The following is a 26,701-nucleotide window of genomic DNA, read 5'->3' as shown; positions in this document are numbered from 1 at the left end:
TAAATACTATTGATAGACACTTGAATAAATTATTCAAGTCTCAGTAGTGGTTTTGGCTACAGAGTTAATACTTCTATTGCTTCTAAGAGGGCATATCACCTTTCTAGTATAATATCTTCTTAGAGATATCTTATTACCTCTTATAATTATAACTGGAACTTGACTATCAAGTATGGCCAAGCTCCTGCCTGTATAGAAGAGTGACATGTCCTGCAGCAGTCAGTTCAAATCCCAGAGGACAGTCTGCCCCAGCATGAAGTGCTTCCAGGAGAACCACAGACATCCCTATTTGCTATGATCCCCCTGCCTGGGAGGAAGCAGCCCAAAGACTGGTTGGGGTTATTTCAGTGCCTTGTTCTTTTCTTCCTGTCTGTGTGTCACGTCCTCACACCCCCAGTATCTTTTTCATTCGGTAAAAACAGAATCATTCAATTAAGTTCTCTGGAGGCATTCCTTGGAACTCCAGCAAGTAAAAATTAAAAATTGTTACCTTGCAGTCCTAGCATACTTTCAGAAGACAGAAGACAGCAAGCAAACAACTGAACAGTGCCTCTTCTCTCTCCAAGATCTCCTGGCCTTCTACCTCACATGGAAAAATGACACCCATTGCCTATGGCCAAGGAACTTTTAACGAAGTATTAAAGAAACCATTAACTGTTATATCAAAAACACTAAACAAGTAATTCAATTCATAATTACCTGGACAAGCATCGTAACAGAAAAAGATTTCTGAGGAAATAAATGATGCAATCAAGTCAAGTTCGATAAAATCATGGTGATGTCCCTTCATGGCTATACATAACGTGCTTGTCATTAATAGATGAAAAACTACTGGTAGACAAATCATGTTGTACTGAAGCACTTGAGCCTTTATTCCAAAGAGAAACCTGAAATGAATCTTGGGTGGATTAGTAATGCTTAAATTTTTTAGGACTTTAATATTACCGTGTCCATTCCTTCTTATATTTGCTGTACAGAAGTATCCATTCAGATTATTTGAACAGTGTCATGATCTCACCACGATTATCACCACCACTATTTATGACATTGAACACATATAATAACACAAAAATTAACCTTTCTAGAATTCTAGCCCTGACCTTGACAAAAACTCCCTACCCAAGACGTTTTTCATTCAATGAAGAGAGATCCACTCTATTAAATGTTATTAATCTAGTACACCCTATTTTTTGTTCAGGTATTACAATAAAACACCCGGTAATATTCCAGTGCAGCATAAGCTGAGAGGGAAGAGTTTAAATGATTATTTTTGTAAATGCTGTAAAATAAAAACAAAAGTTTATTTTGGTCCTTATTAAATACATACATGTTTACAAAATGCATGCATCTTGTATTCTGTGGATGTATCACAGAATTTAGCCTGAGATAAGAGTCCACTGACCGAGAATCTTTACAAAAATATCATTAAAGCTGGCTTTAACCAACTCTGTAGAGAACAGAAGTCCAAAGCATAACAAGGCGGCCTTGAAGGCATACAGCCCCCAAATGTAGCCCAAAGCCCACTCCCTCAACAAGTGATGTTTTCGGAGAGGTACAGACACACACTTCCTTGGCCAGTCTTGGGCAACGGGGTGTTTGTAGAGCCATGACATTGGATTTTTCAACCCTGCTGCCCAGGGATTTTTTTTTCCATCTCAGCTTTTGCATCAGTGAAGGAAATTAGAGTGGCATCAGCATCCTTGCGCTGAAGGGCGCGCTTCTGAAAGCCAAAGGACTCTGAGAAACTTCTCCTCATCCTCAAGCGTGCCAGCCTTTGGAAGAACCTGCAGAAAGCAACAGACAGGCAACACACTCACATCCTTTATACCCCCTGACCAAATGTGCACCACCTGTGGAAGGCCCTTATAACCATAAGCTTGGTTTTCAGTGGGGCACTAATGAATGGCTCAGGGGGAAAATCTCAAGGCTTTAGTCAGGATACACCGTTCGTAAAGGGTAGCTGGGCACCCTGCTACCAATGTCAAGTGCTCAGCTATTTAACACCTTATAAACACATCTGTGTTTAGCAGCTCAGCTTTTTGATATTTGATAATTTTGTCCAGCTACCTTCTGAGCTCAGAAGCAAAGATAATGGAGAATCAGCATTGGTTTCTTTGAGGGAAGGCAAAAGGAGAGCAAGATACATACTTGTACATCTGTTATGCATATTTTTGGGAGTTATACAACTTTAGTTTTGCAAAGCAATTTTCTGAACTTTCACTGACAAACAAATCTGATCTGAAAAATCTTACATCAGCAGGGTTGGTTTGCAGATGTTATTTGCACCATTTATTTATCAAAAATAACTAGAAAATATTTTTAAAACATCATTCCAGACTGTACAAATAGGAATGTGACACGAGCTGTCTGTTTTACTTATACTGTTTTACTGCTTCATATTCTCAGCGAACAGAGAGGCTATTTTCCCCAGGGGTTCAGGAGGGCATACTATTTCATTTCTTCAGAAAATTGTTTCTCTGGATTTCAATCTTTTTAGCTAGATATGACAAAATATAGTATCAAGAACACTTATGCTTTTTATCAGCTCTATTTTCAAAGCATAAATAATAGATCAGTATATATTTAAGTCAGGTGACCAGTCTTATTTCAGAAATCAAATAAGCATTTTGCAATTTTTAAACGATGCTGTACATTTTCACTACAGTATCATTATGCCTTTAAAATGCTTTCAAAAGACCAATTTATAAGCACGGAGCAATTCTGAAGATATTTCACTAGTGTTAATAATACCTCACTCAGGTGGCATTCAATTTTCTGAATCCTTGGGTTAATGAGGCAAATAAATCAAAATTAAATTGGCCTTGGAAAAAAAATTCAAACAAAATTGCATCTATCACATTATACATCCAGAGACTCCTGCAGTAGTGTTCACAATGGCTAACAATATTCCAGCTCTCAGAATCATTACACTTACTTGTAACACAGTCTGAGATTCTAAAATCAAATAGATCAGAATTCATGACTAGATGAACATAACACCTTATTATAATGTATCAGGAGTATTCACAATAAGTTGCACACAATCTTAGTCGAGTACTTTCCATTACACGTCAGCTGCCCACCATTTGTTCAGTAATCCAACAAACTCCTCCCAAGGGGATTTCACCACTGCAAACCAGTAAGTTTTAAGATAAGCCTTATAAAGAAAATACATTCCGCAACCAGGCTGTCATTCACTCTCTCTTTAAAAAAGCCCCAGCAACACACTGACATGGTCAAATAGCTGAAACAATAAAAAACCCTAGCATTTTTGAAAAATAAATACTTCTAGTCACATTGCGGTAGTAGGAATGGTGGGGAAAAAATATTACCTTCACTCCCTTCTGTAAAATATGAGAAAAAGGAAATATTTCCAAGTATTATAAAAGGGATTCTACTGCTGGGGAACACCAGTGTTGTCAGTTCTTTAAAAAATGGTTAATAATACACAATACAGAGAACTAAAGATGCCTAAGTTGTTACCAGAAGTAATAAATTCAGCATGAGCAAACAATCATCAAATATTGACATGCAATGACATGGCAGTTGCCATTGTTTTGCTCATTACTTGCAGCCAAGTAACAAATGCACTTCTCTACAATGGAGTCACCCACCAGCACAAGGGCATCCTTTCACTATAAGGAACTTCCTACAAACACGAAACCTCAGTGGAAAAACAAACTTCCACACCAAGCTGTTGTAACCATCTGCATCAGCGAAGTCTGCAGCATAGATTCAAGATACCCACATACACACTATTTACACTTTTTAATGGAAAACACTGCACAGAAGTAGGCGGGGGGGGGGGGGGGGGGGGTGTCCAAAATAAGTTAGTACTATTAACATTTAAAATTTAATGAAAGTATACAAAAAAGCTTGACTGTTGGGGTTTTTTTATTATTTTGAAGGAGTTAAGGGCCCAAGTGCCCTTACACGGTACAGGTTGAAAGCAACGTGTTTCTGTCGTGTTTCTTGTTCACACAGTTTCCCAGGCAGCACCTTCCTTGTGGCTTTGCAAAATAGTTTGTATAGCCAAGAGCGTGATTAGGAGTAATTTATGCGATGATCTAATGTATTTCATCTGCTTTTCCTCCCAGACATCAAATACCACCACAGAGAGTCAAGAATTTTCTGTTACTAGAAAAAAAAAGTGAGAAATTCTGTTAGAGACCCCCTTCCATGAAACTCATGATAGAAAAGTTTTTAAGTTTATTATCAGTCTAAAACTAGTGTGTATGTACAAGGGAGCAATCTGCACAGCCACGAGTTCGAAAGAGAAAGCCGCTCCAGGGAAAGCACTCACCCTTCTCACAGGAGCTCACAGGAGCGACAGGCTCCACTCAGTCCCCATCCCACAGCAGCCACCTGGGGCAGCTGCCACCTGTGCCAGCGTCCCAGTATGGCCAAAACGAACTGTGGACTAGGGGTTCAGATTTTTGACAGCTTAAAAGAAAACCATTCCAGAATGTATAAATAAAAGAAAACAATTCCACCTCAATATAGCACAAAATAAGCATTTTCCCAGCTCCTGAATTAAGTTCAGTGCCTATCTCCAGCACACTGACACTGCTTAGTGCTGGGCCTGCTGAGGAAGCAGGTATTTTAGAAGAACAAGAAGTTCTACTTCAAGTTATTCCTTCAAGTTTTGGTCATGACAGACAGCATTGGGAGAAAGTCACCATTTAATGGTTACTCAGTTCCTTGCTCAGAAAGACACAGTAATTTTATTCTGATTTTCAGTCCACAGAACAGAAACTGCAACTGCTATCAGTCCTCTCTCAAGGCTTTATGGTCTTTGGCAAGGAGTATTGATTTGTATTTTTATAGCACCTACCAGGCAGCGATTGTGCACTATCATTATCCAAATAATTTATAACAGGTGAGAGGAAAAGAAAAAAAAAGACCTGGAAACTAAACCAAATGCATCTTGATCTGCTTAAGAAAAAGATGAAACATTTCTGGAGAAGCTAAAACAGCCTTTTAAATCAGTATGTGGTGCAGGTCTGAGATGCTTTCATGTGTTCTGAAAGGCACTTAAAAGCATGTAAACTTGCATTATCATCATGCACGTAACCAACTCTTAAGGGTATTATCATGGGAGCAACACATACACAGTGACATGTCAACTGCCTGCAGGATACAGCTTTAGCCATAAATCAAAATATGAAACTCAGATTACATTAGAACACAACCAAAAGGGTTAAAGAAACTCTCCCAGAAAAAAGTATTGTGAAAGAAGCCAATGGCACAAGACTCCTTTCTATCACTAAACCAACATTAATTTAAAAGCCAAGATTCATTTGAAAACATTCACCTGTAAATCAAAAAGTCCCCAAAGATTAATTTCTGCATTTACACTATTTGCAAAATATATTTAACTTAGAGGCATCCTTTTTTTCCTGAAATAATTGCTTACAAGATGAGAACTAAAACACAATCTCAAGTGTAGTAAAGGTAATTGCTGCACTTACTGCTCATGTCATGTTGATGTATTACTACGTATCAAAGGTCACAGTTCTGTACTCATACATTACCAAATTTGAAAGAGCAATATTCAATTCCGACCAACCTTTAAACTGCCCAGAATGTGTCTGAAAATGAAAGTCGGGCTAACTTGGGTTTTAAAAAAAATGAACCCATGTTTCGGAAGCTGAGGGGTCAATCAAGCCAGACTGACAGGGTTAGGTGTCACTTCTGCACGTCTAATACCCTCTTAGATTATCAATGAGGTGCAGTACACTGATCACAAGCTAAAGCAGCTGTACTAATGAAAATGAAACAGTCTGAAAAAATTAGGTAATACAGGCCTGTGACACAGGGCAGTACCTTGTGGACAATAATGCAGGAATAAGGACATAAATCACCATTTAGATACAATAAAGCCTGTAATACCCACCCTGAAATGTCTATGGAATCACAAACCAAAGTCAGCATCTTCACAACTCCAGTTCCCTCTGAAACTGCCAAACAATTTTTTTTATACTGAGTCCAGGCAGGTTTTCCATGCCTCTACTTCAGTGCACACACCAAATTTTGCAGTCAAATGCCAGCCTGACCTTTGAGGGTGGGCAGCTGGCTGTCCATGCCATGAGCCAGGAGTTCTCACAATTGGTTGTAGCACAGATAAATGGGTCTTATCAGAACCTGCTCAACCTTGAAAAACTTCCCTTTCCTACATATGCCAGTCCAGCTGGGGAGGCGGGGGGACACCCTCATCCTTGTTTTGGTAACACATCAGGTGCTTAACAAAACAAAACAAAAAAAAAAAAATCTATGAAATCCAAGTTGATTGAGTACAGCCAGCACAGAATGAACTACTAAACAGAATTATCACCTCAAAACCATAGATCACTACTATACAAAGAACAACCTGACTCTTATCCCAGCCATTATCATAACCCAGATCAGAAGAATATTAAATAGTTTTTTCAAAATCAGTTTTTTCCTCAGAAAGTTACATACACAGCAAAGGCTGCATATATTCAAACAAGCTATATAATTTAATTTCTTTAGAATTTGCTTCATTTGGTAAAATAATACATCTCAGAAGGGGAGCACAAGTTTAAATATTTCCTCAGTTACAAGCAGAAAAGTGAAGACAGACATTTCATGAAGTCTACTAGACCTTAAGAATTCACATACTAATTCATGCCTTTGCCACTGATTTTAATGGAGTTTCAACGGCAGGCGATGCAACTACTGGTTAAGGCCACAGCTAGGATTAAAATGATACTTCTGATTAAAGACACTATAGTACATAAACACACAACAAGGCTATTACAACAATAAGAATTTCAAACTATAAATATACAGGATCTGCTGCATAATAAAAGCTCAATATACAAAAACCACAAGTTCAAATGTTCCTTAAGAAATACCAACTTCCACATTTCTTCCAAAACATCATTTATAATAGTTTTCTCAAAAGGAATTTTCTTGGTGTTTTTGTAAAATATTTTTCTTTGTGCTGAACAAGTCAAAATTAAGTTTCACCAGCTGAGCAGAAGTGATGCAAAGAATTAGAGGGCAGACCATTTCAGGAGAGCTGGAAGGTCTTTGTAGCTTGAGTTTTCTACAAATCCAGCATCTCTATTTTCATTTAGGCAGCAAAATGGAGAGAGAAAGAGAGAAAGAATTATTATTTCAATATAAGTTATAAATTTAGAGATGAATTTGAATTTACAAATTGAACACCCAAAATTGCCAGATCTCCAGTATCTGCACCCCTTGTTTTCTCCTATATCTGATTATTTCAGGATTTTGCTGCATGTATTTCTCTCTGGCAGTTACAATCTCCCTTTTGCAAATTATTTTTGTCACACAATAAAAGGAGAATACATGATTTCACAGTGGCAAAGGCCTATGAAGCTCTCCTGAAAAACATTAGTAATTGTTCACTGAGAATCCTAGCAGTACTATGCCAGGTACATACAGAGGCAGCCCTGAAGCAGGTTTATTCCCACAGCGACTACAGCGAGAAAGATAACTAGTATTAAGAGAATCAGTCAGGACCCTCCCCCCTCTAAGCAAAAATTAAGTCATGATCAAATTGATTTTATGCAACCTTGAAAGGGTTACGTTATGATTCAGTGCTTGAGATTTTGCACTGTTGCCAAGTTAGATAATCTATCAAGAATCTTAGAAGTGTTTGCTTTAATCTCAAAACCCCATGGTTTGGGAGCAAATTATTGTATAATCAATACATTTCATTTTAAAACCCTTCTCTCTATCCTGCCCATCATACACCTCTCTAGGTCTTATTCTTGCAGAGAAAAGATTGAATATGACCTGACAGGACCCCAGAGAGGTTCACAAATCAAAAGCAATGGTGAAAAGAAGTCAAATTCCTTGTGACTCAGGATCTTAAGGGACTTTTTTTTTTTTTTTTTTTTAATGCTGAAGGGCAGTAGTTCCTATTGCTAAACACTATTTTAACTTATTCTATTTGCTGTGTAAACAAACCCCTAGTAAAGACCAAGCGCTAATAAATTCCCAACTACTCAGGATGCCATCCTTTTCCTCTAAAGAGCCAGAATCCAGAGCATGAAGTACATTTAATTTCATACTACCAGATACAATCTCAACTACAGCACATTTCTGATGGAAGTTTACAGTTTGTCCTCTGACAGCTTTGGTGCATTACTATGCACTACGCCACCAGCCCAATGCTAATCAGCTCCCCAGAAACATTAGCATTAAAAGAGTCAGGTTGTAATTCCTCACCTTCATCACCCTCCACAAACTTGACCAAACCTAGAAGAGAGGAGCTTTGCCACAGATCAGTAATTAAGTTTCACAAACACTTTCTTTTAAGCAAATCAGAGCTTTCTGACAACAACCAAAAATCTCTTCCACAAACTATCACACAGAACCTGTCATTTAATACATTAAGTGAAAACAGGAAAGGCACACACCATTAGAAAGCCATTGGTGACAGCGTCATCTCCTACTGGCCCTCAAACTCCATTTTAAACCTAATGCCTCCTGTAAGGCTGTCTAAATTATTACAAACTTTCAAACTTCCATTGAAATTGAATGCGTTTATTCATGCAAAATGTACTTTCCTCCTAGCATTTATGCACTTGTATTTGTAGCCTTTTTTAAAATTGGCTTGTATTAGGGATATGTCTTCTATACAGTCTCCTATACACTGGACAGTCACAGGTTTGCATTCATCCTCCATGCCTCAGATCTCAGCATCTCATGTTTTAATTGCTTTCTCGAATAGATAAATGCAAACCTGCCCAGATCTCTGGTGTAGTGAGCCTCATGTATCTTTGTAGTATATAGGAGAATATATGGAAGACATATCCCTAATACAAACAACGTAGCCAAACCCTGCAACATTTTCTGGAAAATCTTTTCAAGCTCTTTTCTTTCTCTCTTAAGACCTTGTTCTGACAACAAAACCACTCTCCCTACCCCCGTCACTCTTTTCTTTAAATCCATTAGTTTCTACTCATGCACCATGTGGGGTTCAACCAACTTCAAGGCCAACATACACACCCCTAGTTACGTGCTTTTGATAACCTCCAGACCAGTCCGTAAGTTGTCAGTTTCCACATTAGCTTTGTTCACCCTTCCTTGTGAGCTTCTGCTTTTCCTGTGTGTGGGCTGAACAGCTTTGAGGCAAACCATCTTCATGCTAGGACTACACTAAATTATCTATTTCTGTCAAAATGTCTAAGGGTAATGGTGGTATTCTTTAGAATAAGTATTAGAATTTGAAGCAACATTCCCTCATTTCCCTGTTCTGCAGGCTTAGTAACACTTAAATTTGACCAACTGACTCATTTTAATTTATTTTTAACTAGAACACTCATTTGTCTTTTGTGGCAGATTTCACACAGCCCAGATAATTCCTCTCTAATACATAAACTGCATTTGAATAGAAGGAGATCTCTGCAATTACAATATTTCAGAAGCAATAAAAACATGGCACCACAAGTTTGCCAAGTATTTCTTTACTACCCCGCTCAATTTTGCTTTTTATCCAGGCCACAAAGAAAAAAGGGGACTTGCATAACATCCCTCAGAAGTGAGATTTTTCACAGGAGCAGGCTTAAGTACTTTGGGAAAAAAATTAAGATTCAAGTATATACTAGGAAGTTAGAAGACAACAAAACATGGAACTATAGTATTTGGGGTTTTTTTCTGCCCCCTACTTTCTTCCATCTCATCTTTTGAGTGTTGGTCTGCAATTGGATTAAATATCACTGACAACTGCTGTACCTTTTTGCTCTATGTACTTTTTGGTGTTACAAAGACAGGACTGACTGTGGCTAGTGCTGCTCACTGACAGGTATTTTTTGATTTTTGATTCAATTCCTGTTGGAACAGGTATCTTTGACTATAGCCACACTTCCAGTAGACAGAAATCAAGAAGCAACTGCTGCAGAAACAGAATCCTCTTCTCACATGCAAATCAGGACAGGGGCACACATACTTGGCAGGAGTAACAGTGAATGCTTACTGTAAATTGAGGAAAGCCCAGAGTCTATTACTGTCATATGTATCTCCCTGAGCCTGAATTAATTTACAGATTAATTAACCCTCTACCCTCATTTACTATAGTTGCTTTAAAACTTGGAAAAATTAGGAAGTTAAAGATAGATCTTTCTCTACCAAAATACCAGGGCATCCTTAGCATTTTTAAGCCTTCTGAAGTAATTAATGGGAACAACTGCTTGAACACTTTTTAGTATTAAGTCTTTCAGGAACACTCTGCCATGTGCTTAAAACTCATTTATTCCTCCCCTCCTCTAAAATTCATATTAAACAGAAAATATTAATCATTCCTGTGGCATGTTGCTAACGTCACATTTGAGAATATTGGGAGAAACAACTCCCCACCCCATACCAAACACTGAGTCTCCCTTTTCAAAAAAATTTAGATGCCTAACCACCTAAGAAGCATCAGTTTCCTTGACAAAAGCGGGACATCTGAAGATGGACATCTTCCAGGCTAATGAAAAAACACTCATATATAGCTCCAATATCAACAGATTATTTTCTCAATCAGTTCAATAGATATTATATGCATTACAGCTCAGTGGTTGATTGTCATGGGAAGGACCTAAAATTACAAAAAGCCTGGCACTTAAAATATAAATTTTTAAAAGGAAGTAATACATGGGCCTAGAGTAATCTTGACTTCCAAAATGACAGCAATTCACATATTCATATCCCATATGAGGGATCATAACATCAAATTATACTTGGGTTTAGTGCTTATAATGTAAGCATATCCAGCAACTTATTGTACTGAATTAGTAAAGTATTCTGTGATAATTCTAGCCTTGGAACGGATAAATTAGTGAGGTACAAAATGCAATGTAGAGATAAACATCTGAAAGCCTTACAAAACACTGCCTAAGCTTTGGCACCTTTCAGGCAAAATTATTTCATTTTTGAAGTTCTGAAATATAAAATACGTTCTCTTAAAATATTAAGGAATGCATTCCCCTATCACTTCATACCCAGTACTTGTCCTACAGTATAAGACATTTGGAAAGGTACCATTTTCTTTGTATTCCCAACTAAAGACAGTCATCTACAAGATGTTTTTACTAATTATTTATATAAATATAGCCAAACACCTACAAGTACTCCTTTAATCACATGGCTACGTTTTGTCTGTTAAGACTACTAATTAAAGTATGAATTACAATTTAGTTAGTGAACCAGAAAAAGATTTCCTCGTTCATCTAAATTCAGAATAAACTTTATTCTGACTGATGTAACAGTTGAGCTTCTAAACTAACCCCAAAGAATCAGAAAATAAAACGTATGTTTGGCAAAGAAAATTAAACATTGCTGTTCACGTAATTACTGTGTCTCATATAAAGACATGGATACTAAGGTCAATTAGAAACATGTTTTTCTTGTAGAGGGCTTTTGAGCTACTCAGATTTAGCTTTTTGCTGCCTTCATACTGTAAAACCAGTTTATTTTGGGACCAAGACTATGGATTGAAAAAAAATGGTTTTGAAGTTTCTCCTTCTTTCCATATAGCAAGGGTACACAGAGAACATGACACACAATTTTTAGCAGTACTACTAAATTAATCAAGCTACACTTGTTCAGCATTTATTTCTTAAAAAAAATCAAATCTGATTTAGGTACCTCACTTTCAGGCACCAGAAAAATTCTAGTCCAGGTTCCCAACTGTTGTGTTTAACATGAAATGTGTAACAAGTGTCCTTAGCTTCAAAAAACTACACAATAAAAAAAGTACAGTTTCAGCAATCCAGCAGCAAATATTCATTGTAACAACAAATACTATCAACACAGGCACAGTTAGGAAAGTCTTTTGGCAAATGCACATGCACTTCACCTGCTGATCAGGGATCTATTTCTATGCCAGCAAAGCCACCTTAGCTACATATGGACACATTCCTTGTGGAAGTTCAGAAGGAATCTGACACCTTAAAAAGTGACTGCAGAAGAGCTGCATACAGCAGAACAGAAATTATCTTCGGTTTTAGGAATCACAAAGCAAGTACTGCTGCTAGATGTCTTTATTTTCCTTTAACAAAATACACAAAGGCACAAAATTCACTTATATCTTGTCATTATTGTACAGGTATAAATAGTGCTTTGTATTCAAGTACAATCAAGTGCAGAGACTTTCTATATTTTATGTAAACACAAAACAGTTTTGTATGTACGTGCCTCTGGTTTATCTGCAATGCAAATACCAAAGGAGATGCCATTTATCTGAGTGCCGTTTAACTGAATTCTGTCAAAAAGTTAGACAATGAAAAACAGTAACACCACTGTAATGACACTTCTATATGCTTAAGTCAAATGTCAGAGGACACTTTAGCTTGTAAACAACTGTATTTAAAATGTACTCAACTCATTTAATAGGGAAGCATTAAAAAGTATCTTAAGTTCACTAGACCAGACTTACTAGGTCAGCTGCTGCCAGTTAACTGTTCTTTATGTATGACAGCTAAAGAGATGTCAAATTATAGGCCACCCTTAGCAAACCTTATACTTTTAAATTTTTAAATATGCAAACTGAACAATGGCTACAACTGCTAGACTTCAACCAACTATACATTCTGTGTGTTTAAAGACACATGCTTAATTTACAATACCTACTTTTATACATAATTGACATACTGTGGCAGTTGAGGCAGTTTAAGCTCAAGCAAGGTTTTTAAGTTGTACCATTAAAAAAAAGCTCACCTGAATAGTAACAACAGGCATGAACAAAGCTAAAAACTAGCTACAGAAGGCACTTGGGAGTATTTTATTCTGCTTTCATTAAAGATTCTTTACTTTGTTCAGTTGATATAGGTTCCGAAATAGAGTCTTCAGTTGTTGAAATGTTTTCTGTTTCCTCTTTTTCTTCTTCTTCATCTAGCTTATCATTTAGCTGTTCAGAACTTGCAGCTTTACCATCTGTCTCATTTGTCTCGATGATCTGGGCCATGTCTTCTTCAGATTCTGTGAGAAGAAAAATTACAAAATCACCCATTTCCAGAAGTGAAGAGGTAGCTAACATTCTTAAAAAGCAAATGTACCAACATTTTGCAATCTGTCATTGCATGTTACTGCATGAAGCACTCAACTGCTGAAAGCTATTTTATTTTTCTAACAAGATGGTCATAAGTAAAACGTGTAAAAATTAAGAAAAAGGAAAATACTACAGAAAATAGTTTACATCCCATTATGAAAATACTATGCATTATTTGTATATGTTCACCTTCAAGAGAACCTTTCTAAGCTTGTTCATTATGTGAGAGCATCAGAAATAGGACATGATGGTAATTCAGCTTCTTTATGATTGATAATGGAAGTTCTACCAACTGTACAGCTTCTTCTGTAAGAGTTCAACCCATACACAGCACTCAAACATTCTGTTTGGCGGAAACTACTTTAAACACAAGGAGCCGGATAACCAGAAAAAAAGAATTAGAACAATCTAGTTCTCAACATTTCAAAACAGCCAAAGTTAGTTACTTCATATTCTCAGACTTCCCACAGGAAACTTGGAAAGGATACAGAGGAGTATCTTTACTCTCAATCTGGGATGGTAGTTTCTTTGATAATAGGCATATTTTGAAGATCAAAAATAGTTATCCTAAGTACTACCTCTAATGAGATGAAGCTAGAATTTACAACAGGATTTTAGTAGCATACAAGAAATAAGAGACAGTCACATTTTGAAGTAGACATAAGCACTGAAAAACTGAACACTAGGTGTTGCACTAGAGGACACAAGGTACTGTAGAATGATATTATTGATGGCAGTTTATTTATTGGCTAGTATTAGTCAATACTATACAGCATTAAAGCACACTGTAAAGACAGTCTGCAAAAGTGATGCCAAGTTACAGCTCAAAAATGTTAGCCTTATCAAACAATTGTAATTTCATAGAATCCTAAAATGGTTTGGGTTGGAAGGAACCTCAAAAGATCACCTAGTTCCAATCCCCTTGCTAGTGGAAGGGACACCTTCCACTAGACCAGGTTGCTCAAATCTCCATCCAGCCTGGCCTTGAACACTTCTCCAGAGATGGGGCATCCACACAACTTCTCTGGGCAGCCTCATCGCCCTCACAGTAAAGAATTTCTTCCTTATGTCTAATCTGACTTTATCTTCTTTCAGTTTTAAGCCATTACCCCTTGGTCCTATCACTCCATGCCCTTGTAAAAAATTCCTCTCCAGCTTTCTTGTAGTTCCCCTTGAGGTACTAGAAGGCCGCTGCAAGAGGTCTCTGGAGCCATCTCTTCTCCAGGCCGAACAATCCCAACTGTCTCAGCCTGCCTTCATTGGATAGGGGCTCCAGTCCTTTGATCATCTCCATGGCCCTACTCTGGACTTGCTCCAACAGGTCCATGTTCTTCTTACATTGGAGGTCCCAGAGCTGAATGAAGTACTCCAGGTGGGAGTCTCACGAGGGGGGAATAGAGGGAGAGAATCACCTCCCTTGACCTGCTGGCCATGCTTCTTTTGATGCCAAACAGGATTCAGCTGGCTTTCTGGGCTACAAACACACATTGCCAGGCCATGTTGAGCTTCTCTTCCACCAACACTCCCAAGTCGCTCTCTCCTCAGCACTGCTCTCAACCCATTCTCTGCCCAGCCCGTATTTGTGCTTGGGATTGCCCTGACTCACATGCAGAACCTTGCACATGGGTCTTGTTGAACTTCATGAGGTTTGCATGGGCCCCTCTGCCTCAAGCCTATCAAGGTCATTCCGGATGGCAATCCCTTCCCTCCAGCATGTCAACTGCAACGTACAGCTTGGTGTCATCGGCAAACCTGCTGAGGATGCACTCAATCCCACTGTCCTTGACGCCAAAGATTTTGAACAGCACCAGTGGCAATACCAACCCCTGAGGAACACCACTTGTTCATATTTACCAAAACATGTTCGGTGTCTGAACGTAGTCAGGCTGCTTCAGGCTGATACTCACAGAATTCAAGCAAGGCTGAGAGTTTTAGAATCATTGCTCTGGCTTCTCAGGTCACAACTGAGAAGAGTAGCATCTGCACGCACCCTTGGTCCAGCTGACCTGATACAACTGCTATCTGTCACCAAGCACTCGAGACCCTTCTTCCCCTACACAGCTCCATCTAGCTTGTACCAGGCTCTACTCCACACTGCTCAGTGCAACCCAGCTTTTCCATTTCTTCCTGACTTGATCTTCCATCTTATCAAGTTTGCAGCTGACCTACCTCCTGATTCAGCTTTCTTTCCTACTTTCTCAATCATGGGCTGCTCAACACCTGCCCTGGCTTCCTGTTCCAAAATTTCTCTGGAGTCATCCGTCAGACGGTCAATCCTCCCGTTTCTGTCCAAGCAAATAAAGTTCCCGGTTTCTTTCCAGACTATCCCACTCTCCCTTCCTACTTTTAAATTTCCATCTTGATCCCATCCCAGCCTGTGCTCAATCTTTATCTCCGAACTGTCAATTTTCTTTCTGTCTTGTCTGTGGTTTTTCTTCAGCCTCAAATTCTATGAATAAGTTTGTGCCTTTTCCTGCTACAAACCCTCCACACTTGAGTTACATTCCTTCATTACAGCTGCTGTTCAGGCTCAAGTCAAAGAAAAGTACAGCATGTAAAGAAGAAAAAATTCCATGCCCTCTCAAATCATTTGTAGCACAGCCCAGCCATTACTTAGTTGCAGAATTTCAGCCCTGCAGTCCTCAACTGAATGATGATCAGCACTCAGAAGTGACCCGTTCTCAGTCTGATCAAGGTGAAGAGACTATTCATTCAGTCTGATCAGAAGGATGCTGAGCATCTACAGTGTGTTTGAGGACAGCCCCAGGGACAATGAGCCACTAGCAGAAGCAAACAGAAGCTTCTAATGAAAAGGAAAAAACCAGACTGAGTGCATGTCCTAACTGTCTACATCCAAATGCACAGGAGAAGGATGCTAGTTTCATTTTTATATTCTACTAATAGGTATGAGGCACTGCTTCTCTAACAAAAAACTGTCAGGTACTAGTATGATTTTTCCTTTCACCTTTTTCTTGATCAAGCTTCGTGAAACTCCTGAAACACTCCAGGACATACAGTTAAAGCAAGCTTACATAGAAAATTTTGGTCTAATAATTAAGTTTGACGAAGTTTTAAGGAAGTGAAGAGTAGGTCTTTTAAATGAGTAGTCAGGGCAATCACAGTAAGCGGTGCTACTAATTCCAACTATAAGCACGACCAACCTTTGTTAAGCATATCCAGCGATTCCATTTTAAATACACAGATTAACAGAAAGCTTGCCTAAAGTCAACCTAATCTCAATATTACATGATTTAAGTCATTGTAAGAGCAGCAGCTAACAAGAGGAAGTTCCTGACCATAAACTTAGAGATAACAGAAGAAAATTAGTGTCCTTGATGATTAATATTTAATCCATGATTTAACTGAAGAATGTAGCTACTCATACGTGATCTCAACAGCACACAGCCCTACGCTGGCCTGAGGTAAATTTAAGAGCTGTATCAATTCAACTTTAAACCTGCTCCTGGCTATGGCAATTCCTTCCCCACCCACCCCACCCCCAACACTCCTGCTTAGTACTTAAAAAGCATATGTACATCACATTGTAAGTAGTCAGCTACCCCTCTGGCTCCAGAGAATATTTCACTGCATAACCAGTGAAAATTAAGTGTTGCAGCATTATGTTTTAAGTAGAAGATATATGTCTTACACAGCAATTCACAAGAAATGGTATAAAATAACTGCACTAAAATATAGCTGCTTGTACTTTCAAGACCTTTGGGCCAACTTTTCATTACTACTGCAGCTCCCCATCAGGGCAGACTTTCATACAATGCCACCTGTCTGAAACATCTTTAAGGAACACATGCTTCACAGTAGTCTGTGTTCATGGCTATTATGAAGCCTTTGAAAAAGCCACCCAACAATAGCATTTGATTCCCCCTACCCTTTACATCCTACCAAAACCAGAAGGTATGTTGTTCAGCTAAACTGAACTGTGATAGACTGGAACATAATACATTTTTAAACCAGAAGAACATGCTTCCAAAGTCATTAAACTCAAGGCGACTTGACCCATGTCTTGCTTGAGAAAGCATTGAATTCTAGGCATACTAGCTGCACTAAGGTAAGAGCACAGCAGGCAGAAACTCACATCTTTGAAAAGAAACAATGGCTTACGGAAAATATAGCAGGTTCATGCTGTCCTATGAAAACAAAGCATATTTAGCAAAAAGGCAAGCCAAATCTCTGAAATAGAAAATGCCTCTAGTCCCATTTAAAAAAAAAAAAAAACACACCACCACAAACAACCACTAAACTAAACTCAGACCATTCTGACAAGAGCAAATACTCAGGCTTATTTCAGTCCTCTGTCCTCAGCCGGTTTTGTTCCTAGATAAAGTTTCTGTGCCATCTATAACAGTTGCCCAAAGCCAAGCTCTACTTTTGGTAGGACTCATTAAATAAGTACATGCTTGAAGCACCATTATTTCTCAAGGACAGCATTACTGTGAACCTTTCTGTTGAACAAACCAAGTTTCTCCATCTGCCTTTTAAATGAAAGTCCTTTCAAACACAGTAGCAGTTGCTGTATTCCAAGAATCCTTAAGAGTGACAAAGCATTAAATCATCATAAAATATCTCAACAAGATGGACAAGGAATTCCATTAAATTCTGGAGACAACATAGAAAGCTGTTTCCATGAAGTGCTGACCACCATGGTGAAATCTTATGTTCAAAGACATCTAAAGACCTCCAAACATCAGCAGCAGATATCTACCACAAGACAATGAAGCAATCTAATTTTGTTTCAACCTTCAAAACATTGCTAAATGCTAAACCTGAATAAAAAAAACCAGCATAACTGTACCCAATATAGGCAAGGCAAAATTAATCAAGAGGTTAAGAGTGGTTCTTGTCAGCTTTTTTAATATGAATCAAACATTAATACTTTTAACAGAAGTACACAGGAGAACTGACCACCCTTTGATGAAAAATATTCAAGATTGAGCCACTTAAGAAAAAGGTAATAAAGGAACTGAAGTATATTGCTTCATTCTGGTACTACAATTTCCCAAGTTGCTCTGCTGAACAGGGAACATTTGTGCCTGTAATTTGCATCAGATTGACAGTTGATGACTCTGTATTTCCAGAGGATTAAAAAAATTCAAGGTTCAGTGCCAACAGCACTCCCCATAACCATTCTTCAGATCTCTTATCCACAGGAGTTGCATGTAACATGCTTGTCACTGCATGAGCACACAACTTGAAAAAGATTCAGCTTCATGCTCTACTCATTAGTAAAAGTAGCTGACTGGTAAAAAAATATTTATAGCACTTCTGTATCACATTAGCTTGCAGTTTCTTTGAGCTATACAGCTATGGTTTAAATGAGTTACAGGTAAGAGCTGAATGTGTTGTCAACATTGTGATGAAGTTGGTTTCCTGATGTTAGTATTTGTCTACATCTGTAAGTGAAGATATTCTCTATATTCTTGCTATGACATTTCTTATGCCCCTTCTGAAAAATTTCACCTGCTCTTCCTAGCAGGAAGAGGTAACTGGGGAATGAACCCCACAGTTGTTTCCTTTGTTGTTTTTAAATAAAGCAGCACATTAGTAACAGACCACACCAACCAAAACCAAGTAATTTTCACTGTTGAAAATGAATTGGTAAAATCACATTTTCTGCTATAAAATAATCCTATTTTTATCATTAAATACTTGGTAAAATTGTGCTCTCAAGAAAATAAGTTATTTTTCATTCCTACATCTTAAGTGCCTAACGAATTTTCACTCCTACATCTTAAGTGCCTAACAAAAATCTTACACTAATTCTTAAGGTTTTACATTTTTTACAACATCTATAAACTGACTCAGCAGCTCAGACCCATTAAAGGCATAGTTCAATAAACACTTCCTTCAATGATAATACCAGCTTAATTAGCACCCTCCTCTCCCAAAACCTCTAAGAAACTGCAGTTACAGATAATACTCAGCAGCCCTTGAAGCACACACCTCCCCAGAGCTGAATATCCATGTTTAAGGGCTTCCCCCTTTGATTCACAGAGAGGAAAAAAAGCAGTTTTGAAGACCGCAGCAACCCCTTCCTTTAAGAACCTTCTAACTTTAAAAGTAGCCAAGAAGCTACTAACCTACCCTCCACTCTGCAAAAGGATGATCAGATCATTTGAGGGCAAAGATGACATTTTCATCATCTTAAGCTCATGCATCCGATTTCAGTCTTTCTTTCATGTTAATAACAATAGTTTTAACAAAGTAAGGGCTCCCTATAGCACATTAAAAGAAACCAGCTAAGTTTTCCCTGTAATGCACAGGCACCAGACCCCACCCACAGACGGCTACAGTCAGATACGACCTCCCTACCAATCTCACACCAGTAAGTAAAGGCCAATACCATGTTGTTCTCCCTGTTAAAGATAATCAAGCTGAAACATTCTCTGTGTTACACACTGACAGTTTCCCACAGCTGACATGTTTCTAGCCTGAAGCTCGAGGCTGTACACTACTCAATAGTTTTCCCCCATGATCCCTGCTTAAACTAACATAGTTCCATTAAGTACTCAATAGCATATCTAACTGGAGATTCTCTGCTTCGAAATTACAATTTCTGGAGGTTTTTAAAACACTGCATCTTCCTGTTGGCTGTACACCAGATGCCTACTGTATCTGCAGACTATAAAATGTCTCAAAAGAAACTATGTTAAATTAAAATTGACAATTTGTCTTTGAACTCCCTGAAATTAAACAAGGCAGTTTTACTAGATTTTCCTGCCCTGAGGAAAACAGCCAAAGGAACAAAGGCAAAAATTCCAACACACCTCAATCAAATGACCTGCTGAACACAGTGAAATTTAACCACTTTGGAACATACTCCCTACTTAAACAGATAGAAAAGTACATTACAGAAATAGTTATCAGTAACATTACCATGAAAGGTTTAGTCATGCCATCATTTGCATGAGACATGGCCTAATATGAAGAAATTTTAGGGTACAGGACAGAAGACTGACAGAAGACAATAGTATCAACTACACTAGAAGCAGGGACAAGAACAACTGAAGTAATATTAACTACACCCACTATGAAGTTAGAATTGACTAGACTTTCACAGTTGGAAGGAACCAATGATAACTACAGTCCAACTGCCTGACCAGTTCAGAGCTAACCAAAAATTAAAGCATGTTAATGGCATCATCCACATACCTCCTAAACATTGACAGGCTTGGGGCATCAACCACCTCACTTTGAAGCTTGTTGCAGTGTTTTGAGTTCTTCAGTTGTTCTTACTCTTATAAAAAACCTTGTCCAATAGAACACTACATGATGGGGGGGATTTCATTACACATTAAAAAAGAGCAGACTTCATGAGGTTAGCACATACCTTCTGTCTGTTGAGTCTCCTGGGGCTTTCTCTCTCTAGGCTGAGCTTCAGATGGCAGTTCTGTAGATTGCTTTTTTTCAAAACTGAAGTCTGGAAGTCGTGGAGCCTGAGGTCTAGTTTTTCTTGCAGGATTCAGGAAAAAGCAGTAGGCACACCTAAATGCTATACAAAAGCACACTTAATAAGTAGCCTCTCTAATTAATGTCACATTTCATCTTTATTCCTACACGACATTCTGACTGTCCAAAATACTAAAAACAGATAAATAAGTGACTCTGTACCTGAGAGTACTTCTATCGAATTATGCAAGCTGTTCCATATAGCTCCATTTTTAACTTCAGTATACATTTGCTCCTTAAAAACCTGTTTGCTTGCAGCTCTGCTGCACTTATGAGTACTGCCCACCACTGTGAAAGATTTGACCACAATGAACAAAACACAACTCAACACCTCCAGATGTTGCCACAGTGTTCTTCTATTCTTTCCTAGAAAATAATTAAGCTGGCAGATTAATAGGGGTTTTTTCCCCCCCCCTACAGATGCCACTTTCCTCACTCTTTTGAGTAAGGAGATGCTATGGATTCTGCAAGGTATGTCTCACACTGCTTTTTGAGTAGCATTCTGCTCCAGTGGCGCTTAAGTAAGAAAAGGTAGTTTTGTTCTGGAGATGTACTGGACACCACTTAATAGTTAAATGCATATTTAGCCCCATCAAGACAAAAGGGGAAACAGCAATTTCTTGCATAGTTGAACTGCAAACTTGAGCTAAGATGACATAGAGACTATATATCTTCGGTTCCACAGGAAACATTCAGCTTATTCTTACAATGCTGTATACTCACTCAAAATTAAGCAAAACCAAAAGAAAGAAAGATTTATCCAAGATTCCCTCATTTCTTAAGCATCAAGCTTACACTTGTGGTAGAAAGGAGGCAAAATAAAACATCTGTGTTCAATAAAGAGCTGTGTCTGTCTTAAGTTACTGTCAGCCATAAATTCACATATAGCCCCCTAGGGCTTGTTCCCACTCCTTTTCCGATACCTCCCGAAGATCTTCTTGCCAAAGCAAAATTTTGTTTAAGTTCCGGTAAGAGAGGCACACTTTAATGTCAGATAGTTTCTCAGTATAAAACCCTTCTGAGAACCATTCATAGCCAGTAGCAATTCTCAGGGATGTACTGGAGGAGGCTTATTTCTACTGAATAGTTTTCTACACATAAAATCCTTGGCCCGAAGGTTGCAATAAAGTATTTCTTTAAGTCTTGAAGCAAATCTTAAGATACAGAGTAATAAGTTACCATAAAACTGTTCCCATATAAAGTGGCATTTCACAGTGTCTGTTAAGTACTTAACTGCAACCAAAATGAAGTATGATGCATGTTAGTTATAAAACATAAGCCAACTAATAAGAGTCTACCACAGATTAGTTCTTACCTATGTATTCAAATTCCTCCTTCAAAGCCATACCATTGTGAGAAAAACATTGCTGACATATAAGGGCATACCTAGAAAATATGAAGTAATATATAATTACATACCTCTACATAATAACACACTGAATGAGATGCATTTTACCTTAGATATTGACCAATAGCTTAGCTATTTATTCTTAAAACAATTTCCACAGTGAAATTATGATCCTTTAAAGCAAACTAAACCTGTACGTTAAACAATAGTTTTTAAAGTTGGTTTAAGCACAGTGAAATATTCTTAGCTACAATTTAAATGTCAAAGTTCAACATATTTTTAATATCAGCATTGTCAGAAAATAACATCCAAATTAAGTTTCTATTTCATTAGAATACAGTCAATGTGAAAAGTGACCATGGTTAACATGGAAACCCTGATACGTTTAGACAGTTCTGAAGGCAATCTGAAAGCATTTATAATGGTAATAAAGCTGAATTGCTAAGATAAATATTTTTTTTTAGTTCAAAATATAATTCACCCACTCAAGCACAGATTTTTGTGTCACATTATAATATCATCTAAAGCAGATACTAATTTTGCCAAAATGTTACCATTTTTCCTACAAAAAGACTTCAAGTGGACCACTGATAAACGCCAGTTCATTAGGAAAATTTTGGACAAATTCTTTTGACCTTAACACAGCTGGCTTAAAAAAACAATGTTAAGAAGTTTACTGTTTCTTAAGTGCTTGGGCGTCTCCTTAACAACATTTTACCTGTTCTGAGGACCATCACCAACCAAATATTCAATAACTCTATCCACAATTCCTCTTTCTCGCGGAAGAATAGGCCTTGCTAAAGGAGGGCCTGGAGGATGAAGACCTAAGACGACACAAAGTTATTTTCAACTGTATTAATTTATGTAATATGGTATTTCCCTGTGCATGCTATTATAATAATAACTGCACTTAATACACATGGATATATTACTTAGTCCACTGGGAAAGCTGTGAGATTTTTAAACCCACAATAGTTGAAAGGTCCTCTTCTGCTCCTTTAGTTTATACATTTATTAAATCACTCTACTTTCACACCTTGAATATGTAATTAGATTTATAATTTCTAAAGAACTTAAGGCATTAGTATTTAATAATTACTTACAAACAGATGCTTTTTAAGCAAAGAAAAATTCCTTATTTGAGTTTTCTTCGTATACTCTCAACTCTGCATATTCAACACCAAGTCTACACCAATAAATCTTGTAAAATCAATTACAACAGTAGAACTAAAGATGTCACCAAAGAAGCACCCACTGATTCCTGTGTAGTTACTGTATCATCATTCCCTCAGTGTGCATTCAGTCTACACATTAGGCCTGCCTAGCCATTTGACATTTTGGTAATCCCACGTATAATGGAAAGTTCGATACTTTCAGATTTATGTTTAGTCAAAGAAGCCAGAAAGCCATTATTAAGATACAATTTTTCATCCCATGCGTTTAACAAACTACCATCAAGAACATCCACTGAGAACAGGTAACGGCAACAGTTAGTACTACCTTTTTCACCTCTGTTCACACATGGCAGTTAAGAGTAGACCATTGGCACAAACTTGTTTTAAAACTTTGCGGACAGACATCTGGTCTATTGTACAAGACCACTGCAAGCTGCCCATTTCCATTTATGTGGCTCTGAGTTCTTATGTCTACCCTCCTTTCCAGCCTTAAAACAGAAGATGCTGGGCATAACGAGCAAAATAACTTGCTAAGAAACTAAGCCTGAATCATTCAGATATGACCACTCAACTAACTAAGCATCTGAAACTTCTTGCCAAGACACATTTTACACAAGTGCAAGAGGTATTAAGTTACGGTACTTTCAAACAGATAGCAGATAGATAGTCTTGAACACAAGATAATTAAGTGAGCACTTGGGCAGGAGTGGGGGTCACAGAAAATGACATCCGAGTAGGACAATGAACCAGTCCTCTCAGAACTCTAGAACTGGGACAAAATGGTCAGCTTCAAGCCACCCGAAAACAAGATTATGAGATGTGACAGATAAGACACTGTTTAACCCAACAAAATCACTTGTAATAATGCAAACTCCTATTCAAGCTCAAGTTAAGAAGGTTAGACAGAAAAAATTCAACTAGTATTAGCAGGTTTCATACAGAGATGAGCATATGGTAATCTGAAACCATGCAAGAACTGAGTATATTTAATTTGTAGAAGTAAAATTCTCAAGGTGCAAAACAGTGACCAATGTTTTCTCAGGAAAGAGTTCTATTCTATAGCTCAGGGGTCCTCAAACTCTTTAGACAGGGGGCCGGCGCACAGATGCAGTGGTAGGCAGCCATCTGCGGCTGCTTGGTTTCCCCCCCAATACCCAGGGGCAGGGGGGGGTGGTGTCTGTAAACACCAGGGGCCGGATTGAGGACCCTGGGGGGGACCATATCCAGCCCGCAGGCCGTAGTTTGAGGACCCCTGCTATAGTTATTTTCACCATACCCAGTAAGAACAGCTATATAGAAGGCATGGCTTAAAAGACTGGCTTTTAGTGACCACAGATACAGCCTTTAATTTGCTGTATGCTTCCAGTGTTTTCCTTGGGAAAATGTGTTTCACAGAATCCCCCATAATGCCCAATAAACAAGGAGGACACTAAAGGGTAAGGCAAACTAACGCCACTGTCTGAAATGCAAAAATAATTTTTTTAGAATATCTAGATAAAAGCACTACCAAGAGAGTAGAGTTTGTTAGCAAGCTGAATTCATTCAGAAGGAATTTAATTGAAAGATAGCATGGAAAAAGCAGCACACTTCAAGCTTCTCAGAAGACAAGTTTAGCTTTCCTGCAGCTCCTTAGCTGGGGACAGCACCAGGACATGCAGTGATAGCTTCCAACACAACCAATACTCTTTCATAAACATACACACCAAAGGTAACATGTACCTTTTCAGTAGACTAGACACAGGCAAAGACAACACTGCAAGTGGTACTATTTGATAAACAGATCAAAGATGGGCTTTAAGTTCAAATACAACAGTAAGTGTAACTGCTAGGAGTTACCATCTCAAGCCTTCTACCTTTCAATCTTCACAGACCCGAGCAACAAAGGAAAAAGTAACTTTTAGCAGAATGTGCTACCCTGTGCTAAAACTCAAGCTGAATGCCATGTACAGCTAACCTCCACCCTCTGTAGCAAGTGTCAAAAACATTGTAGGAACCAAAGATTCTCAGCAGCGTCCTCTCTTAAGTTGTACACAGAATGAGACTAATCTTGCCAGTAAGCTTGCAATACTTCTATCAGCACAGCCTTTTATAACAACTCTCATCAATACTGAATAACTGACCTAAACAGATTGTCCTAATCTTTACAAGCACAATAAAATTTGATCAGAAAATACTGCAATTTACAACTCTTCAATAAGCACAAAACACTAACACTCAACACAAATGTTTTTTAAAATAACCCTCATTTTCACAAACAAGAGAATTTAATTCAGATCTCAATCAGTGAATGCATTCCCAAGTTACTACGTATTCTGTCAACAAGCAGGAAACCCAGACTGAGAAAACCCTCACAGCAGCAAGGCAGAACAAATTCAGTGCAACATAAATGGGACCTAATGCTTTGATTTATAGACTCCAAAAAAGCTGTCCAAAGAAGAGTTCAGGCAAAATGCACTTCCTAAAGCTTCACGAGAATTATGAAAGACCCAATACTTCCGTTAAAAAAAATGAATGGACAAGTCCAACACAGATGTGACGTCAATATCTCAAGATATAATCTGCAATAAAATTAAAACTCTATAGAATAATTTTGTGAATACATGGTCAAGACTAAAACATACATTAGCCCCCATATTCAAAAACAAAATTTCCTTGATCTGTGTATCACAGATACATGAAAAGTTTCCAGAAGTCAATAAACAAGGTAAAAATTAAGTATTTACCCAGAATGAAACATTGCAACACACTCCAAGAACACCTTTAATTACCTGCCTACTAATAACTCCAACCAACCATCTTAGTTCTCATGCTGTTATGGACACCAGTAATTAATATAAACATCAAAAGCAATCATTGTAGAAAGACTGGTCATTTCTGCAAAGCTTGGCAAACCCTCAAGTACCTGCTGGTTATTAATTTTCAAACATATGGGAGCTCTGTGGTAATACACGTTAAATTGATTCTACTCTACAAAATATAGTATAATGAAAATGAATTATTAATCTTCTCCAAAGTAGAGATAATTAAGGTTATTCATATTTGTTGCAAGCCATGCACAAACTTAGATGCAATGATATTATCTTACAGATATTGAATTCACATACTTTTCACTACAGCTACATGACTGAGATTTTATATGCCTGGAAAGTTTGGTGAAATTCAACAGAAAACAGGGCTTCCACATTAAATGACAATTGCAGTGGCTTCCATTGCTATCTATGACAAAATAATATAACTGGTCAAAATACCAGTTACCAGTAGAAAAAAAATGCCTAGAAAGCATTATCATGAAAACTACATTGAATATTTTAATTAACAGGCTTGGCAACTGTCCTTTCATGGAAGTCCATTAATTCTTTTCCTTCTTCCTCTAAACCATTTCTGCAGTAAAGGCTGAATTTCATCCAGCTAATTCAATATGCCTGAATCTTCCCCTAGGATTAAAACTATCATATAGCTAGTATTATATTATATAGCCAGCTTCTTAAACAAGGAGGAGCGTGTGATTTTAAATTCATTAAAGAATTTTCAGTAAGCAGGTTTCAGTAAACATTGTTTGTAACCAAATGACCAGTTTCCTGGTGCAAGGAGCTTATTTCTAATACCTCAAGATAATCAAAACTTACTGATAATTTGCCTATACAGTTCACTTCAGGGATAAAAACAAATTTAGCAGTTTCATAATAC

General features: G+C 37.9%; 1 protein-coding gene across 6 annotated transcripts in view; it reads right to left on the bottom strand.

Moving 5' to 3' along the window:
* Positions 1-26,701, bottom strand: part of LNPK (lunapark, ER junction formation factor) — a 57,637-nt gene that overhangs the window by 1,436 nt on the left and 29,500 nt on the right. For 2 of the 6 annotated variants that reach the window (XM_080400507.1, XM_080400506.1), the window contains exons 10-13: positions 22,558-22,663; positions 21,807-21,877; positions 20,373-20,534; positions 12,003-12,957 (exon numbers count right to left, since the gene is read on the bottom strand). In XM_080400507.1, coding sequence (XP_080256633.1) covers positions 12,761-12,957; positions 20,373-20,534; positions 21,807-21,877; positions 22,558-22,663 — 536 coding nt within the window. In that variant the 3' untranslated portion in view covers positions 12,003-12,760. Of the gene's footprint in view, positions 4,138-4,812; positions 7,090-12,002; positions 12,958-20,372; positions 20,535-21,806; positions 21,878-22,557; positions 22,664-26,701 lie in introns of those variants that run through there. The other 4 variants (XR_013930223.1, XM_080400508.1, XR_013930222.1 and 1 more) reach the window with 4 other exon arrangements.

This window comes from Falco punctatus, assembly GCF_963210335.1.
Source record: "Falco punctatus genome assembly, chromosome: 8".
In the NCBI taxonomy this organism is placed as follows: Eukaryota; Metazoa; Chordata; class Aves; order Falconiformes; family Falconidae; genus Falco; species Falco punctatus.
The sequence above is the reverse complement of the archived record's forward strand: the minus strand, read 5'-3'. Positions and strand labels throughout refer to the sequence as shown.